This window comes from Paramormyrops kingsleyae, chromosome 16 (assembly GCF_048594095.1).
Source record: "Paramormyrops kingsleyae isolate MSU_618 chromosome 16, PKINGS_0.4, whole genome shotgun sequence".
In the NCBI taxonomy this organism is placed as follows: domain Eukaryota; kingdom Metazoa; phylum Chordata; class Actinopteri; order Osteoglossiformes; family Mormyridae; genus Paramormyrops; species Paramormyrops kingsleyae.
Window position 1 is genome coordinate 17631619 of NC_132812.1, and position 20606 is coordinate 17652224.

The 20606-nt window shown below is 41.7% G+C and overlaps 1 protein-coding gene across 3 annotated transcripts in view; it reads left to right on the top strand.

Annotated features, from left to right (window-relative positions):
- Positions 1-20375, top strand: part of LOC111851517 (rho GTPase-activating protein 6-like) — a 71288-nt gene extending 50913 nt beyond the window's left edge. For all 3 annotated transcript variants that reach the window (XM_072700405.1, XM_072700406.1, XM_072700407.1), the window contains exons 2-12: positions 1517-1676; positions 3689-3760; positions 5106-5362; positions 5804-5999; positions 7111-7166; positions 8612-8762; positions 9365-9513; positions 12544-12723; positions 13479-13576; positions 13957-14201; positions 17865-20375. In XM_072700405.1, the coding sequence (XP_072556506.1) occupies positions 1517-1676; positions 3689-3760; positions 5106-5362; positions 5804-5999; positions 7111-7166; positions 8612-8762; positions 9365-9513; positions 12544-12723; positions 13479-13576; positions 13957-14201; positions 17865-18397 (2097 nt within the window). In that variant the 3' untranslated portion in view covers positions 18398-20375. The remainder of the gene's footprint in view (positions 1-1516; positions 1677-3688; positions 3761-5105; positions 5363-5803; positions 6000-7110; positions 7167-8611; positions 8763-9364; positions 9514-12543; positions 12724-13478; positions 13577-13956; positions 14202-17864) is intronic.
- Positions 20376-20606: the final 231 nt, after the last annotated feature.

The following is a 20606-nucleotide window of genomic DNA, read 5'->3' on the forward strand; positions in this document are numbered from 1 at the left end:
TGTGTTCGGGGATGGAAGATGCCTGAGCCCCTCGTGATGAGGATATTTGGATGACAGAAATTGCCAGAGAAATAGAGCACACAAGATTTAATATCAGGGAGGCTCTGAATTGACGTAGGTGCACAGATGAAAAAATTGGATTAGTTTATTAAGATGTTCCAGTTGATGGTCATCTGAGCTTTATTCTGAATCTTTTTAAAAACTGCAAAGGTGCATATTTCCACGTGTTGAGCTGATTCCAAATACTGAATGTAACTGGCAATGATTGCATGGTTGCGGCTTTTTATCAGAGCACATGATACTGATTGAGACACGTTTCTTTTCTCTCACACAAGTTTCTCATTAGTATTAAATGTAGAGAATACAATTCTTGTATAATTACTTGGTTTAACTCGTATATTTTTTTCTTTGTAATCCAATTTCGTACTTAAAACATATGAATTTCTGAGCCAGATGCGATTATGGGGTTGACCATGTCTTTTCAGAGTATATATGTACGCTGTTTTTATTTACTACTCCAATATATTTCACTTTCTGAACATAAATACCCCAATGCAGAAAGTAAGTATGACAGTTAACTGGCCTTAATTCATATATCCCTATAATGGAAAACACATTGTAGGCTTGAAATAAGCAGTAGATAAATTAATAAATGTAAACGTATGGTCATGTTTTAGCTTGGTCTTATTCTAGCATACATTACTATAAACTCTCAATGGTTTAATAGTTTAATGTGGGTTAGGGAACAGACTTAAATGTACTTAAATGTATTTACTACTGTGGATATACATGTGACTTAAATAATACGGACGGTGACGTCAGCTACATGCATCTGCCTCATAATATAAGGCAGTTGTGTATAGTGCTTCTGTGGCAGCTTTTCACAGTTGGAACCTTGCATGGATGTCCTTCACATCAGTCAGGATATCAGATTCACAGCTGCATGGGGTGAGAAGACTAAGGATGTGTGTTGTGGTTGTTTGTGCCACAGAATTACTTGTGGAAGTTTTGCTTATAGAAAAATGTTCTGAGGGCAGAACGAAAAACGATTGGTTTAGAGAGATAACCAATCAGATTGTAGAGGCGGTGGGTCCAAGCAACTACAGGAGGCGGGACCAAGACATCTGACTGCTTCGACCCACCTCCTCTGATTGGTTGCCTCTCTAAACCAATTATTTTTCATTCTGTCTTCAGAACATTTTTCTGTAAGTAAAACTCCCATCAGCCACAAAATGCACTGGCCATCCGATCCATGCTCACCACACATGTGTGTACAATTAAGAGTCTCGTTTTGCCCTTGATTCTTTGCACATAGCCTGATGTGTAACAGAATGTAGCAAATAAAATTCTGGTCAGCTTCTTCAGGGGTCATGGAAAATGACGGGAACATTCAAAATTTCAGTCCATAGGAACATTGACAGTGAGACTTGGGTCTGCAGCATGGCTGCAAGATAAGGCTAGTGAAGCTGGAGGGTAATGGTGCAGAATAATGTGAGGGCCTCTCTACTGTTCACAGGGCGACTTCACGTGGAGCAGCCTATCTGGTCGAACTATGCATCTAAAGGCCATGCCCATCCAGAGCCTCTCGGAGCTGGAGCGGGTCAGGCTGCAGGAAGTGGCCTTCAGCCGCCTCAGCCAGGACTACGACATGGGCTGCCAGATCACCATCCCAAAAGGTAGGGAAGCTTGCAGCTCAACAGCTATTCACCTTCAAATGTAGGGAACCCAGCAGCTCCTTAACTATTCACCTTCAAAGATAAGGAGACCTGTAGCTATTCAGCTATTCAACTTCTGAGGTAGGGAGGCCAGCAGCTCTTCAGCTATTCATTTTCAAAAGTAGGGAGTCCTGAAGCTCATCAGCTATTCACCTTCAAAGGTAGGGAGTCCTGAAGCTCATCAGCTATTCACCTTCAAAGGTAGGGAGTCCTGAAGCTCATCAGCTATTCACCTTCAAAGGTAGGGAGTCCTGAAGCTCATCAGCTATTCACCTTCAAAGGTTAGGGAGGCCTGCAACTAATCAGCTATTCACCTTCAAGGGTAGGGAGGCCTGCAGCTCATCAGCTATTCACCTTCAAGGGTAGGGAGGCCTGCAGCTCATCAGCTATTCACCTTCAAAGGTAGGGAGGCCTGCAGCTCATCAGCTATTCACCTTCAAAGGTAGGGAGGCCTGCAGCTCATCAGCTATTCACCTTCAAAGGTAGGGAGGCCTGCAGCTCATCAGTTAATTCCCATCAGTCACAACAATATCTTTCACTAGACCTTAATCTGCTCTCTTTGCTGTATGAGTTCCTCTCAGTTATTCCATTTTTAAAACCTTTAAACCTTTAATGGCCTCCAATTCATGGTTAACTTGTGCTGAACCTAGCATCTCCAGCCAGTCACAGTAACACAACATCTTTGTTTCCTTCTGAACCCTCATTTTATATCTATATCAGTTTGATTGTTGATGTTTAGTACATCTGTACAGTCTACGGTCATTCTATATATCCATACTGGTAAGCAGCAGTTGGTATAGGAACTTGCAAGACTGGCCTGGGTAAGCTCACTGGTTTTTTAAGAGTAGTGCCGCCCGTCCTCATGCAGTCCTTCAGTGACTTGGGTTTAAATAACGTCAACCAGACAATCACATTTTGATTCTTTGCGACGGACCCTATGTTATGACAAGATATATAAATGCTATAAACTGCATAAACGTGCAGTTCAGGGAGCCTCAAAATAGGTACGGCTCCTACACGATGACCTACAAGGTGCTTTCTGTAGCACACATGTGATGGTACAATACATTTAACATAGACATAGAGCAGTTCCACAGCCTCAGTGTGCCCTAAGGCACAACTCTGCCGACAGAGTGGGGAAGAGCAGCCCTCCGACAGGGCAGCAGGACCTGCCCAGGATTCCCGCTCCTTCTGTGACAGCCCTGCTCTGTTCCACGTCAAGCTGCTGCCGTCAGCTTGAGGCGCCCAGGGGATCGAATTCCCTCATGTACTCCTGCTTCAGTCTGGCCTCCATAATCCAGGACAGATGCCTGCCATGCATTTCCATCCTCGGCACTGCTGCATGAAATCAAGACCATGCCTTTTCTAGAAGAGATCGCAGACTGTCCGTAGCCAGTGGCAACAGCGGTGAATTTTGTCATGCCTTTCAAGAAGTCTTTATGGCAGCTTTTAACAGTCAGAATGTGGGTGTTCAAAACAGACACTGATTGGCCTTTCTTTTTAATAAGAGAGTCCATCTGGAGAATGAAAATGCACAAATTATTTTACTGTGATTTACTGCTATCAGGGAATTATTGAAACAGACAATATATCAATGAAGATTACAGTCTACTTTTGTATTTAGGTTTGCCTCAACATATTTCATTTGGCTTTATTGTTTATGTTTCTACATTATATTATTTCTTTGTAGGTTTTTCCCCGTTTTTCTGTGTACAGAGGCCTTGGCACATAGCGAGGGACAGGAGATCCCTCTGTTTTTTCATGTACTACAAACCCTCTGAAAAGAATCCAAACCATTTCCTCTTATATGCACAGAGTCAGGGCAGTCAGTGAATCTAAAATGACTTGCAGGTGGGAATAATGGCTGTCCATTCTACCTTACACGTTGCCTTTCATTTAGGCCAAGAACAGGCTGTGAGACACTAAATAAATCGCACCGTGAATGCATTCTGATTATCTTTGTTTCTTTTCAGATGGGCACAAACGCAAGAAGTCACTGCGAAGGAAGTTGGATTCATTAGCAAAAGAGAAGAACAAAGATAAAGGTGCAGTGAAATATGCAGCACATCTCCTGGTTAAACTTAGTTAGATTATCAGGTGCCTTTGCTGTTTCAAGAGAAATATTCCACTTATTATTATTATTTAGTTGTTTATTTTTTTGTTAGTTTGTTCATATTATTATAATATAACAAAATCAGCTCGTGGGACGCTAATATTGTTAATGTTATCATAATAATATTATACATTTTTTACTTCATTCTGGTGTTGGAAATGCTCATATATTTATTTATTTATATCTCAGGCGTCGATCTACCATACCATGAAAAAATATTCATTTAAGCATCTTAATCTGATGATATATATATATATATATATATTTGTTTTCTCATCCAGCAGTATTTCATGTCATTTGTAGGGCACTGTGCCTGAGGCAGCATGAAAAAAGTAAAGTCTTAACTCAGCTACTGATAACATGATTAGTTTTTTTTTTCCATTCCTAGCCGTAGAGATAAGTGCTGCTGCCCTTAGGACAGTGAGTGTGTAGGACTGTGGCAAAGCATTGTGGGCCTTTGGTCCCTCACAGCTGGCCTTTGTTTTCACACACGTCGGTCAGCCAAGTCTTTGGCGGCTTGAAAATGGAGCCTTTGATCTGTGGTACTGATATCAAACTGGACCCAGAGCGTCAGACCCGGAACACTGGTCCCGGAGCGCCGGCGCTGACATAATAGCGAGAGAGAACACCCAGAGCTGCACTTCTTACAGCACTGCAGTGGCTGAGGCAGCAAGAATGTGCAGGAATGTGGCCGGTCAGGGATCACACGAAAACTGGTCGAGCTCTTGGTTTTCCTGGGTTGTGTCTAAGCACGTCCCACTCCTCATGCTCCTCATGTGTGTGCAGAGCAGGGTCACAAGCATGCATACACACATACGCATCAGATCATTTTTTTGGTGTCAGAATCTGTGTCCTTAGCTGTCTGGCTATCGCTGCAGTGCAGCCCTGCAATGGTTAAGACTCGGAAGCCCCCGTTTGACTCTAATAATATCCGCAGTTAAGGGCCCTACCATGTATCTGATTGCCAGTTCAAGTCCTGGGATGCAAGGTTTACGATGCGATTGCAGAAGCTTCATTTATTGCTGTGTACGTAACACAGTGAAATTCCTGCTTGTGTGCTTCCTCCAGAACATAGTGCCAAATAAACACAATGCAATAAAAATAAGACAAGAGTAATCATTATCAGCATTTATGCTGGATAGGTTATAGAAGAACGCTAATATAATAATACAGATGTCTTTGTAAGGGCATAAAAGTTAATTTATGTGGAAACATTAGCTAAGAAACTATTAAAATTTTAAATGTTCCTGTCTCCTTTCCTCCGTCTTCCCCTAAAGAGTTTGTGCCACAGGCTTTTGGCATGCCGCTGTCACAGGTGATCGCCAATGACCGCACACACAAGCAGCGGCAGGACACCCACAAGGACGAGCACCGTGACGTCAGCGACCTGGTGTCCTCCATCCTGCAGTTTGCCACCAAGCGACCTAACAAAGAGCTGTCCAGCAGCAACTCGTCTGTCAGTTCTTCCTCAGAGACACCTAACGAGTCCACCTCACCCAACACTCCCGAAGCAGCACCCCGGACCCGCAGGCGGGTACGGCCCCCCTCCTCATGGTCCAGTAGTCAATGCCTCCCTCATCCCACCCGCTCCACCCTCCTGCACGCTGAGGCTCATAAACATCAGGTCCAGACTAACTCACAAGAATCTGTATGACACTTTGAACATCAGAATCCTATTGATCTCATTATCTTTATTTAATAATTGCTAGACACTTGTGTTAGGGTGTTTTATTACTTTTTAGTGAATTGCAGCTTTCAATTCATCCAATTTGTAAAATAAAAAAGGCTTTATTTGACTTGAGAAAACAGGAGATAAAGCATGCATTATGATGTCATAGCAGCTACACAAGCTTCTGGGGTGCCTGACAGGAAGCTTGTTTCAGAAGATAGAGAGCATGAAACCCCCCACCCCATCTGGGCAGAGGAGGAGGGAGAGAGGTGATGTAATTCCCCCGCGTTGCTCTGCATTTGGCAGGGCGCGATGTCTGTGGATTCCATCACTGATCTGGATGACAGTCAGTCCCGCCTCCTGGAGGCCCTGCAGCTCTCGCTGCCGGCCGAGGGGCCCAGCAGGAAGGAGAAGCATCGTGACAAGAAACTCAGCCTGAACCCCATCTACAGACAGGTGCCGCGGCTGGTGGACAGCTGTTGTCAGCATCTGGAGAAATATGGTGAGCCCGGGAACCATGCCATAGGCTGGTCCAGCACCTGCAGTTCTGGTTCTCACTGTGAATGGGGGACACGGCTAGCCCAGACTGCCAAGGAAAGAGTATGATGGCAGGGCATGCTGAAGTGCCGATCCACATTGTGGCTCACAAAAAAGTATTTTACTGAAAACTCTAAACAAGAAACACAGGATACAAAAGGACCATGAAGGGTAAAAACAGAGTAGGAAGACAACACTGACTAAAGCAGGGAGCTATACAGGAACAAGCAGATAGAAATTAGAAGCTAAGCACACCAAAAAAAACAGCAATTAACAGCTAACTTACTCAACACAAACAACCACAATGACTGATTCAGGAATAGACTAAGGGCAGAAGCACAGGTAACAAAGGCATGACGAGGGATAGGTGTGGGTCATTACACAAGTACATACTAATACAACAAGGAACAGGTGAGGGCAATTAATAATCACTGGACTTAAACACTGGGAAAGACTAGAACCAAAGGTACAGAACATTTTTACAGAACTAGACAGGGAATTGACAGACATAAGTCAGGGGCCAATCCTGACAGAGAGAGCCGGGCAGATGCTTTCCTTCTTTCTCACAGACATTGATTTATAAACTGGAGGCTGCTACTTCAAATCTTGAGGTACCATCTCTGGGTGCCAAGAAAGGGTATCAGCCCAGGGTTAGGACTCAGTGGCATCTGCTTAAGGCCCAGTGGCCATCAGGGAGTGACCCTGTCTGATCTACCTGTCTGACTGAGTAGGGAAGTGACAATTAAATTTATAAAATTTTGCTTAGGGTGCCAAAAACATATGGGACAGCCCTGTTTACCTGTGTTGCTTGAGTGTGAATGACTATTTTGAAAAACCCTATTTTGACATTATGTATAAGAAGGCATTTAAATCCATATAAGATCTGTTGCAGGACAATGTGATTTACATTATATATTTCTCATTTTTGTTTAGTTAGCTGGTTAGATTTGTTCAATTAGTGAAATATAGTGAAACTTAAAATTAAACTTAAAAATCATTTCTATTTTTGTGCCATCAGTTATTCCTTTTGATGAGATTTCAGCCTGTTAAGCTGGGATTTCCCACTTTTTACTTAGGTCTCCAAACTGTTGGAATTTTCCGGGTTGGAAGTTCTAAGAAAAGAGTGAGGCAGGTAGGAATCGTTGGAGGAATTGATTGGAGTTGTCAGATTTGTAGCTAATAGCTAAAATATGCAAAATATAGGTAAATTCATTGTATGCATAAATTCAATGTTTTATTTTAGTTACTCCAAAAATTAGTTGATATAGTATGGAAGCGTATTACTGCCACGACATAATAAAAAAATATTCTCACTATCATGTTATAACGTTAAAATATTACATTATAACATGAAAACATCATGTTCAAATGAGAAATCGTATAGTGCGATAATGTGAAAATATCACATTATGACGTGAAAACATCACGTTTTAACGTGAAACCGTATCACGTTATAACATGAAAATATTACGTTATACCGAGAAAACTTTTAATCCTATCGGGATAGGTTAAGTTAATCCGGAGCGGTGTTATGCCGAAAAAGGCATCCCCATTTGATTTTGCGTCAAGTACATGAGAAATATATCCCCTCACCGACTTCATTACATTTACACTGACCGCAGCATGAAATACGTTTTCTTAATACAATTATTTGGAGACAAGTGTCATCTGAGCTACGTGGTGCAACACTATTTACACTATTTTAGCCATATTATATATATATATATATATATATATATATATATATATACATACACACACACAAACACACACACACTATTTTAGCCATAAATTAGAACGAGACCCAGACATTTTAAAAAGACTGACATTTAGTGTTACTGTGCATCTAGCTGATACACACTTACAATGTAACAAGTGCTTTATTGCCAAGTTCATGTCTGCTGTTTTGAACTTTTCAATCGATATTAACAGGCATTTTACAGCCTAAGTAACAAACCGTTTTCAGATCTGCGACTTATGTTATTAGTTTTATGCTCTATATCTGTACTTTAACAAAATACAATGTTGTATGATGTGTTACATATGTTTTATGGGTTTACATACACAGAAATGATCATTTACACGAGTTACAAAAGAGAGCTTTCGCTGTTTTCAGTGGTGTGCGCTCCCGAGACAGGCATGCATTCTACGGCAGGGATGCCTTTTTCGCTATAACACCACCCCTGATCAATTTACGTTTTAATCCTATCTGGATAGGTTTTCTCATTAAAACGTAATATTGTCATGTTATAACGTGATGCTGTTTCACGTTATAACGTGATATTTGCACGTTATAACATGATATTTTCACGTTATCATGTGATACGATTTCTTGTTTTAACGTGTTTTCACGTTATAATGGAATATTTTCACATTATAACATGATAGTGAGGATATTTTTCTTATTATGTTGTGGCAGTAATACGCTTCCATAATATAGTAATTCATTTTAGTGATTGTAAAAATTAATTTGGGACACAAATATGGCATCTCAGGTGGTATTTACACAAATGGTGGTATGCTGCCAGTGGTTGTGGCTGGGAACATGCAAAGCGATGTGCTTCTATGGTGTCACAGCTGCGAGAGGAGTTTGACCGGGGCATGGATGTTCTTCTTGACGAGGAGCACAGCATACATGATGTTGCAGCTCTGCTGAAAGAGTTCCTGAGGGACATGCCTGACCCTCTGCTGACCAAAGAGCTGTACACTGCCTTCATCAACACCATGTGTGAGCAAGAGTTTCCCTTCCCCACAGCCCGAACCTTACAACAAACCCAAACACTCACCACAATCAGTAAGAAATTCTACAGAGAATATACCAAAGTAGACGTTTGCAGAAGTAGGGAACTATTTTTGCCTAATGTCTGCCAACTGGTAATCAACATCAGTAGGGAAATAGAACTCACGTGCACATCAAAACTGAATAAATTCTGATCAAATCAAACACTGATTATACCTTAGTCACGTCTGAATCACACACTGACCATATACTGGTCACACCTAGTTCATACTCCAGTCACATGCAGATCATACACTGGCCATATGCTGGTCACACCCAGATCATGCCCTGATCACATGCTGATCATACACTGACCATATGCTGGTCACACCCAGATCATGCCCTGATCACATACTGATCATGCACTGACCATATGCTGGTCACACCCAGATCATGCCTGGATTACATACCGATCACGCACAGACCATATGCTGGTCATATCCAGATCATACCCTGATCACATGCTGATCTCACAGAGACCATTGTGGTCACACCCGGATCATGCCTGGATTACATACCGATCACACACTGACCACATCCTTCTTCTCCAGTGCTGGACCCTGAGGAGCAGCAGAGTGCCCTGCAGCTCCTCATCTACCTGCTGCCTCCCTGTAACTGCGACACCCTCCACCGGCTACTGCACTTCCTGTCCACAGTGGCTGCACATGCGGATGACGTGCATGACAAAGACGGACAGGAGGTAATGGGGGTTCTGCTTTTCTGCTCCTCTCCTGGGAATTCAGGAAATATTGTTAAATCCCTTGATTTAAAGATAAATAAAATAGGAAGGGATTCATGTTGAGGAAATATCCAATAAGTCATTTACTCTATTATGTGATGATTTACCCCGCCCTGCACTGAGGGTTATCGCTAAATTACCATCTTCCACATGCCAGAACCTGCTGCTCACTGCTCCATTTTTTGCCATCCCAAGTCAACTAAAAAATGTGAAAATGAACTGGGATATGTTCTGCCTAGATCCCCGATCCTGGCACAGATGCCAGGCAGGGACTGTCGATAAAGGCCCTCACTGGGATATGTTCTGCCTAGATCCCTGATCCTGGCACAGATGCCAGGCAGGGACTGTCGATAAAGGCCCTCACTGGGATATGTTCTGCCTAGATCCCTGATCCTGGCACAGATGCCAGGCTGCCCTTACATTTTGCTCTTGGGAGTGCTGAGACAAGGGGCGGAGCTGGGCGGGGCTTGAAGAAGCCTCTTTCCCACCTGGAGCTTTATCTGGGACCTCACTCAGCTCATCTTGCAGGGTCACAAAGCACAGCCAATACTAAAACTCATCAGTTTTGTGGTTGTGGCAAAAAAAAAAAAAATCTTCATTTTGATCATGTAGGCCAACTCTCATCAAAGAGTGCATGCTGTGAGAAAAGCCCCTTCCCTGCCAAGGGACATGATCTTGCATGGTTTTCAGGATGGGGGGTGGGTTGTTTACGGTAGAAACAGCTTTTACTAATAATAGCCTAATGACTCTGCATTTGTTAAATAATGTATTAATGTCCTACATATGTTTTTAACATTGGAAAACATCCATCCATCTTCTGGCCTTTTCTGCTAGTGAGGGTCACAGTTGCAGCATGCCAGGCATGTCAGATCAGCTACATACTGTAGTCTAGCTTGTTCTGGGGGATCCCAGGCATTCCCAAGACATCTGGGTGCTATGACTCCTCTCCCCTGAGGCCTCAGCCTACGGGGAGGTGCCTTGGTCAGGCTTCCTTGGTATCCAGTATTCCATCATCCTTCCATCGCATCCTTAAAAGATGTAAACCATTCAGCTCAACGTTCACGTTTCCTGATAAGTTTTGCTTAAATAAGTGGGTTCAACACCCCTTCAAAAAGATCACTGCATCTTTGTAGTACAGTCAGTCTTGCTACAACACAACTAATGTATTTCTCAAAAACCTCACGTTCACTAAAATAGCTCTTTGTACATTTGCGCATTAAAAATCTAAAAATATTCAAGAAATTATTATATAAAAAACACAGCAACCTTTTTTAATTCAATTACATTTATTTTTCGTAGACCTGTAGTCATGTTGCCTTCACGAGAACAGGGAGGCCAATCGGCCCATCAAGCTCGTTTGGGGAGAACTTAACTAATAGCTCAGAGTTGTTAAAATCTTATCTAGCTTTGATTTAAAGGAACCCAGGGTTTTAGCTTATTTAGTTTCAGTGCCCCTGTGCATACTGCAGTCCATTGTATCTGTGGTTGCTGTTTGTTTTTATATAATAGGTTGTCTAATATTTTTAGATGTTTAATGTGTGGATGTACAAACGTTTCGACTCTTTTACATTTGAAAACCCAGTTCGAATGATTCACCAAAAGGAATGATTTGTTCATGAACTGGACATCACTGTCATTGACTTGCATGGCTGTTTTTCTGTTCAAGTAGTGTTACTCACTAGGACTATATTGCAGTGTAGGTTGCATAGTGCTTTTCTCCAACTGAAAATCTTGCAAATATAAATGTGATCCCGTTTGTACTAATACAGTGGAACCTGCTTATAGTGATCACGCTTATAGTGATCAACTGCTTATATGGATCAAAAAGCTTGGAACAGAATCATTCCTATACAAATCCTGCTTAAATAATTTGCTAATAGTTATCAAGTAGTACACTTAGTGTTCAATTTGGGTCCTTTTACACATGACAGTATACGAAAAAAATAAAACTATAAAATTTCTTTTTTTTTTTTACTTTACTTTGATAAGCCTACTTTGCCTTGCGGTAACCTGTCTGCTTTTGGCTAGCTACCTGGGGCTAATGCTGCATGCACAGAAAACATGACGGGAAAAAGAAAGTTATTTTCTCTCAATAACAAATATAGACTCATCGAAGCTCATGATAAGCCGCCAAAAACTAGCAACGGTGAAACTACAATAAGCTATATTTTATGTACAATATTGTACAGCATCAAAGCTCTGAGCAGACTGATGAATCGCTGCAGCGGCGAATGACAACAACGAGAGGCGGACTGACACAAAGTTGTTCTTTACAATAAGCTCGCGAGGCATGCTGGGACATGCAGACGCTACAGCAGTACAGCATTAAAGCGTATTTCAATTATACAAAGTTCAGTAACTTAATTTCTACAGTACTATAATTTGAAAAGCGATTGAAACAGCTGTACTTTATTTTGAAAGTCAGTAAAATAAAATTATGTAAATAGTGATGCTGTCCATTTTATTACCTTATATTCATGTAATAAATATACAAATTTCAATTAGATGGTAATCTGCCTGAGACATAAAGAAAAAGGAAAAAAATCAGTTATAACGATCATCTGCTTATAGTGATCAACTTCACCCAGACAGATATGATTACTAGAAGCAGATTCCACTGTATATAAATTGGATTAGAACAGATTCACAGTGTGATATCACACGTTGTGGCAGGATTGACTGATTTACATTTTCAGGCAATATTACTTGTGCTTAGCAGGCCCCAGCTAGGCTGCCAGTCCTTTATATGAGCCCCATCGTTGTAGTACTGGCCAAAAAAGCCAACATGATACCAATTAAACCTCCATTATCTTGCCATCCCCAGCAACTGAGTAATTGAATTTGTTTAATCCCACTAAGCAGAAGGAATTCAGGTATGCTGGTGTGAGCAGAGCTTCCAGGATTAACAGAGTCATCCTGGATCCTTCTCTCTTTGGCTGTTTCTGGTTTACACATTCGAAGACTGCACTAACTCGTCTTGTCATGTTACAGATAACTGGGAACAAGATGACATCGCTGAACTTGGCCACCATCTTTGGACCTAACCTCCTGCACAAGCAGAAGAGCTCCGACAAAGAGTTTTCTGTGCAGAGTTCTGCCCGAGCAGAGGAGAGCGCAGCCATCATTGCCGTAGTCCAGAGGATGATTGCCACTTATGAAATTCTCTTCATGGTGAGCTTCAAAAATCTTTGATTTTGGGATTCCCTCCCAAGTCTTGTAGTAATATTTATCAACATAAGTGGATCTTCAGAGATCTGTTTGTGCTGTGTCTTCCTGGAGCAATTCAGGTGAAAATATTTTTCAAGGTCATAGCACCATCGATCTCTTGGCCAAGTCTCGAGGGTCCTTGGTTACTGCAGAGCTTAAATTATTAATATTTTGATGTTAAACAAAACACTATATTTCATGAAGGTCCCATTTCTCAGCAGGCCTTAGAGCTGCCTGTTATTGTAAATGTTTTCACATTTAACCAGACCAGACATCACGTCAAACAAAATACCAAGAGAAGCACAGCGGGTGTCAAGCACGCCCCATGTGTCTCCTGGTGGCTTTGGCAGAGACTGTTGAGAATCGTGGCCGCCGATTGTTTAGGTTAACGGATCTCCAAGCTTAACAGACAATGCCTTTGTCTTACACAGTGTAAACACTTCTCTTTTGTGGGAGAGTAGTTTAGATAGTGCAGGCTTATGGCAAATCCAGACTGGAGACAGCCATGAGTATAACAACTCTGGGCTGGTGCCAAAAGTTTTATGAGTTTATGAACTGGCAATTGTTTCACTTTTAAAGCCCAGTATTGTATGAATTGTATATTTAGCTTGCATTTTTTAGAGGTAGCCAAAGTTAAGTTTCAGAATTACATAGGAGAGTGGAAGACAGCGTTGCGAAAAATGCAAGTCAGTGACTTACTTGCTCTGCACCCAAAACAGGTTCCTCCAGACCTACAGAACGAGGTTCTGATGAGCCTTTTGGAGACAGACCCTGATGTGGTTGACTACCTCCTCCGCAGGAAGGCCTCGCAGTGGTCGTGAGTATAGCCCTGTACACACTGGCTCCAGAATGCCTGGTCTCCATTAGTCTGAGTTAAGTGTCCGTGTTGTTGGGAAAGTACAGCGTCTCCCTCTGGTGGCACACAACCGCAAGCAAGCGTGACGTACATGGAAAATTGTGTCAGAATGCTGGGCTGCGGATCCCCCATGACCCTGAATGGGACAAGCGGTTACAGAAAATGGATGGTGGGATGGCTGGATGGATGAGTGTCATTAGCATTGATGACTCTATCTAAGCCTTATATAGCTCTGGCTGCACCCTATATAAGTTTCCATCTATTCTAATGCGACTGAAAAGTTTTCTGGGCTGTAGCCTCCATTGTGGCATCTCACAGACCTCTGTCTCATACTCTGACAGTCACCCAGACCCTTTCTCCATGAGTGAGAGGCACTCATCCAGTGATTCCAACAAGGCCTCCAGTGGCGAGGTGTCCCCGTACGACAACAATTCGCCGGTGCTGGCTGAGCGCCCACTCACCCAGCATCAGGGAGAAGACATCCCCGGCCCAGAGCAGCTCTTCCCGAGCCAAATGCAGTACCCAGCACAGCTCGCCTTCAAGGCCCCATCCAAGAAACCTGGTCTGGCTCAGTGGGACGTCAAGGGTGAGCTTTGACCATCACTATTTTCGTTTCCACAGGAGCTGTGAGTTACAGCGATGCGACTAACATCTGCTCCATCAGATGGTTCAGTGATTCATTTTCAGAAATATCTGCACAGGCAGATGCTGACTCGCTGTCACGCTGTGCCCTCACACCTCCCGAGTTAGGTGCTTTAATCCCACCTCTGCTCGTTATGTGTGGAGTTTGCATGTTCTCCCTGTGTTGAGTGGGGTTCCACCTGCAGGCCAGTTAGCAGTTAGGCTAAAGGGATGCTTCTGACTTGTACATGTGTCCTGAGATATCTTAGTTCTCAGCCTTGTACCCTGTTCTGATGGATCTGTAAAGTTGTTATTGAATTTACAGTATACACTCACCTAAAGGATTATTAGGAACACCTGTTCAATTTCTCATTAATGCAATCATCTAATCAACCAATCACATGGCAGTTGCTTCAATGCATTTAGAGGTGTGGTCCAGGTCAAGACAATCTCCTGAACTCCAAACTGAATGTCAGAATGGGAAAGAAAGGTGATTTAAGCAATTTTGAGTGTGGCATGGTTGTTGGTGCCAGACGGGCCGGTCTGAGTATTTCACAATCTTCTCAGTTACTGGGATTTTCACGCACAACCATTTCTAGGGTTTACAAAGAATGGTGTGCAAAGGGAAAAACATCCAGTATGCGGCAGTCCTGTGGGCGAAAATGCCTTGTTGATGCTAGAGGTCAGAGGAGAATGGGCCGACTGATTCAAGCTGATAGAAGAGCAACTTTGACTGAAATAACCACTCGTTACAACTGAGGTATGCAGCAAAACATTTGTGAAGCCACAACACGCACAACCTTGAGGCGGATGGGCTACAACAGCAGAAGACCCCACCGGGTACCACTCATCTCCACTACAAATAGGAAAAAGAGGCTACAATTTGCACGAGCTCACCAAAATTGGACAGTTGAAGACTGTAAAAATGTTGCCTGGTCTGATGAGTCTCGATTTCTGTTGAGACATTCAAATGGTAGAGTCAGAATTTGGCGTAAACAGAATGAGAACATGGATCCATCATGCCTTGTTACCACTCTGCAGGCTGGTGGTGGTGGTGTAATGGTGTGGGGGATGTTTTCTTGCCACACTTTAGGCCCCTTAGTGCCAATTGGGCATCGTTTAAATGCCATGGCCTACCTGAGCATTGTTTCTGACCATGTCCATCCCTTTATGACCACCATGTACCCATCCACTGATGGCTACTTCCAGCAGGATAATGCACCATGTCACAAAGCTCGAATCATTTCAAATTGGTTTCTTGAACATGACAATGAGCTCACTGTACTAAAATGGCCCCCACGGTCACCAGATCTCAACCCAATAGAGCATCTTTGGGATGTGGTGGAACGGGAGCTTCGTGCCCTGCATGTGCATCCCAAAATTCTCCATCAACTGCAAGATGCTATCCTATCAATACGGGCCAACATTTCTAAAGAATGCTTTCAGCACCTTGTTGAATCAATGCCACGTAGAATTAAGGCAGTTCTGAAGGCGAAAGGGGGTCAAACACCGTATTAGTATGGTGTTCCTAATAATCCTTTAGGTGAGTGTATGTCTGCTAAATAACAGATTATGTGCCTATAAATCAAATTATAGAATCTCAATGTCCAGGTTAACACACACATTGAATAAAACACTGGCTGTATATCTAATAATTTTCCAATCCCTTACAACTCTGGAAAAAATTAAGAGACCACTCTATATTTTTTAAACAATCTGCATTTGTAAATCCTGATTTAATCCTGCTTTAATCCTGGTTTTGCTGGCAGAAGGCTACACCGAGCGGCAGGTAGCTTCCAGGTTCAAAATCGTTAAGACCACAGTACAGGTGAAGCATGAGACACTGGGGACCACCAAAAACCAGCCAGGTACAGGGCGGAAGTGACATTCCAACGCCAGACATGACTGACAACTAATTGGACAGTTTCTCATGAATCATAGGATGACATCAGGTGACCTTCAAAAGGAACGGGGAATATCAAGTACAGGTGTTATGTTGCACTGCTAGGACAGTTTGTATCAGGCTCCTAGAAGCAGGACTGAAGTCCCATAAATAAGGAAGAAGCCCTTCATTAATGACAGGGGTGCCCAACTCCAGTCCTGGAGGGCTGGAGCCCTGTGCAGCTTAGTTCTTTCCCTGTTCCACCATAAATGATTCAGCTCAAGAGCTGTGTGGTAATTAGCACAAGGTGTTGAATCAGGTGTGTTAAATGAGGGGAAACCCAAAAATGTGCAGGGCTCCGGCCCTCCAGGACTGGAGTTGGGCACCCCTGATTAATGATAAACAGGGAAGAACCAGGCTGCAGTTTGCAAAAAGAAAAAGAGTGAAACAATTTTTTTTTGCTGAGGTGTCAATTTGAGCTGAGGCCTTCAACGTTTCCCAGGTAGCAGGGGAACACCTTACATGTGATACTAGCCCATCGCAAGGCGTGCACAAACACACACACACACACACATGTAGGGTATACATATCCTTATGGGGACCGCTCATTCATTTCAATGGGACAAATGCTAACGCTAACTATGACAACCTTAACTTCTACCCTGCCCTAACCATAACCATAAGTAACCTTACAAAATACAAGAGTTTTTGCATTTTATAGTTTTTTCATAGCAGTCACCGATTTTTATAAAATTGAGTTTAAAAAAAACGGATATTTATCACGTTATGGGGACATTATGTCCCCATAAGGATAGGTAAACCCGCTCACACACACACACACACAAACACAGACATGTTTTTGTATTCATATCTTTGTGGGGACTCTCATTTCATTTCTAGGGGAAAACCCCTAATCCCAACAATGACAACCTTAACCCTTACCCAGCCCTAACCTTACCCACGCACACAAACACATTCTCCTTACACTGTCACACAACACAGGAAAACAAAGATCACCTGGACTTCAGCCTGGGCCATCTTGTTTTAATTACACTGTTTGGTTTTTGTTGTCCTTATAATGAATGACGAGTTGCACACGGAGGGGGCCGCTGTAAAGCACTTCATTCAGCACTCATTTCAGCAATTGTGGTTGATGAATAAACAGCAATTACATTTCTTAAAACATGAAACTTATGAGAGGATCATTTAGTGGTTTCTCCTTGATGTAGAAAAATAAATAAAACAAAGTGCAGCAACAGCAAGCAGAGAGCAGATTATACCAGTATTCAGTGCAGCAGACTCTACTGTCAAAGTTGAGTTTTGCCAGATTTAAATAGAGTAAATATTATCAATATTTACATCATACCATCTGTAATGTTCCTCTGATTCTTTATGAAGCTTTTCTATTCGTCTGAAGTATATACTGTGACATTGGAGATTGACAGAGTTGTCATTAAGTTAAGTTTAACAGGGCTTTATATTTGCCCATTTTCACATTTTTCAATGATGCTGTTTTTACCAAATGAAAAGACGGATATCTGGGTATCCTGGCACTTTCAAATCGACCCTCAGAAAATTACCACATGTAATAATCAAGAAATACAGTTATCCTATTTTAATACCCAAATTTTAAAGTAATGTGTATATTTAAGTACTCTTCATGTACTTAAAGAAAGTTAAAACTAACGTTAACAAACTGATTTCACATTTTTTGCAGATTCACAGTAAGTCTTTTGCATTTTCCAGGGTTACATGGGAACATGTCTGACATTGTCTCACTGGAGCAGCTTGACAATTGTCAGGACAATGTAAAACAAACTGTCCTGCAGACACAAGCTGCCTTGGGATTGCCTCAGTGCAGGCCACACCTTCCGGATCAGTGCAGGCCACACCTTCCGGATCAGTGCAGGCCACACCCTCCGGCGATGCCGATGTGCAGCAACCCACAAGATGAGCCAGGCCCACAACCGTTGCCTGGCCAACCAGCAGCCACTCTGCCGGACGACCAGTCAGTGTGCAGCTGCATGGAGGGACTGCCAACCAGAAGCCACAAGGGCTGTGATCCTCCCAGATCCACTGTACAGCAACCTGGGTCTTCTTCCCCATGTGGGAGTGCGAGCCCTGTCCCCCCCAGGGCATCTCCCCAGCACTCTGCCCCAGCCCTGGATGCTAACGGACCAGCTGGCCTCGAATGGCAGCACTGGCAGAGAGAAAGGTGGCAAATCTGGCAGCTGTTATCTTCGGACAATGCGGACACTCTACCAGAGACGCTTGTCTAGTGCCAGCTCAGCTCCAGCTGCCGATTTGCTGAGCAAACAGCGCCCCCTTCTGTCCATATGATGTATGCGCTGCTGCTGTCGACAAGTGTGCAAATGTATGTTTGTGTCTGCTTGTCTGTTACTCTGAATTGATTCATGTTGTATCATTTCTTTTTTCACCTTTTTTGTTCAATGGGTGTATTTCCGTACTTCTTGCATTGTGTTTTTGAGACACCTCAGGCAAGCCACAAGAGAAGATGTGAACAGACTTAAATTTAAACACAAAAGTATACCTATTAAATTATTATGCAGTAAAATAAATATCTATTCCATAACTGTAAGTGATCATATATCATTGGGTAACAAGTTAGCATGGAATGGCTTTAAAGATTAGGGATGAGGATGCCATTCAATCCATGGTTTGTAAGACTGAAACATAATGATTCATAATCAAAGTTATTACACATCACTTATACCGCAGTAAAATTATAAGTGTGTATGGAGGTTAGCGTCAAGTTATTTGTTCTAAAATACTGAACTGGTTACGATATTTTCGGTAGATTCATCCATTGATGTTTATATTAAGGAACTAACATCCGCTTTTGTGAGTGCTTGTGTTATTTCATTTCAGTTTGCTCTAAAATACTAATTTCATTTAAATGAAAGTCAGTTATTTTCATAAAGTTCCAACAAGTGTTGTTTATTATTATTATTTTTGTATTTTTTAATGCTGAATGTACATCTAAGGTCCTCATAGTATTTGGACTAATTGAAATCTTTCAGTTTTTATAGACTTTCAGAAATGCCTTTTTATACATTGTTCACATACAGCCATTGAAACATGCTTTGTTTTTTAAATACTAAATGCCCACACAATTTATGTGCCAAATTAACATATTTCTGAAGAGTATTTATTTAGACTAACTTTGACAAAGCAAGTATTTTAATTCTATTTGTTTCATTTTACCACCTATATTTTTCATATTTCCTAAGGAAACGGCATTCGTTGTATTTTTTTTTAATGATTTATGATTTTTGAATCCTTATCATTTGAAAAACCAGATTATGTCAGGTTATATTTATGATCTTCATCTATGTTCAATGGCTGTTGTATTCTCTTTGTATTTATGTCATATTAATGTTTATGTTTTACCAATAATAATAAAAAAACCTCTGGAATAATTTCTTTATATGTAAACAAGCAAACAAACAAAGGCATTTCAGCATGGTTTGAAGATATTGGAAATCAGTGAAACAGATCCTGTTTGGTTATAATGGGAAGTTTAAGAGCAGTATGCTTTAACACGTGTTCTAGAAAAGTGAAAGTCTACAGGAAAGCCCACTATTAAGTTACATGGGTTGCCAAAGTACTCACTGTGTGAATAATTACATTTCCTAATAATTTCTCCGTTGTGTTTGCTTGTCTGTTTTTTAGGTGACAATGCTGTTCGTTTTGGTGACTTTGCAGTTCTGTTGGACAGCTTGCTTTACATTTATGTTCTCCCTGCGCCTTGGTCGGTCCCCAGCGATTCTCTTCATAGCAGCATTTCATGATGTTTTTTTTTAATCAGTCTTTGGTACTTTGCCTGTGCAGGTTTATATTTCAGTGCATTATTTTGGGATTGTCATTTTCTCCATGATATCATGCTTGATCTTCTTTTCCTATGCAGCAGATCTTTTCACTGCATCTGCATAAACATTTTACAGTATGTGCTTCAAAATTACTCACATTAAGGCATGTATGGCTCAGTAGTCAGAAATCATCTATACATCTGTAAAAATAATAATGTGACTAAAAGGGTTTCTTTTTAAACATAATGAAATAGGAACTAAATGAATTATTGGTCATTCTGGGAATCTGCAATTTTATTCACAACCCTGTTGATCCAATACTTTTCCTGTTGGTATACGTTGTATACTTTTGCAGGTCATAACAGCTTTGCTTTGACTTACTGTATTTGCTTTTTCACAAAGTAAATATAACTTGTGGATATCTCAAGTAGACTTATGTCATTCTTTTTGAACAAATCTATTATGTGAACAAAATGATCTCAGTCACTGCACTAATTCATTCACGTTTTGTTAATTTTTTTCACTTGGTGATTCTACATCCACCGACAGTGTTTTTTTATGTTAATTTCATTCCCTAACATTCCTCGTTCACTGTGTGAATCTTCATTGACTGATTCATTCTTCAGTTCCTTCACTGTATGATTAATTTTTCACCCTG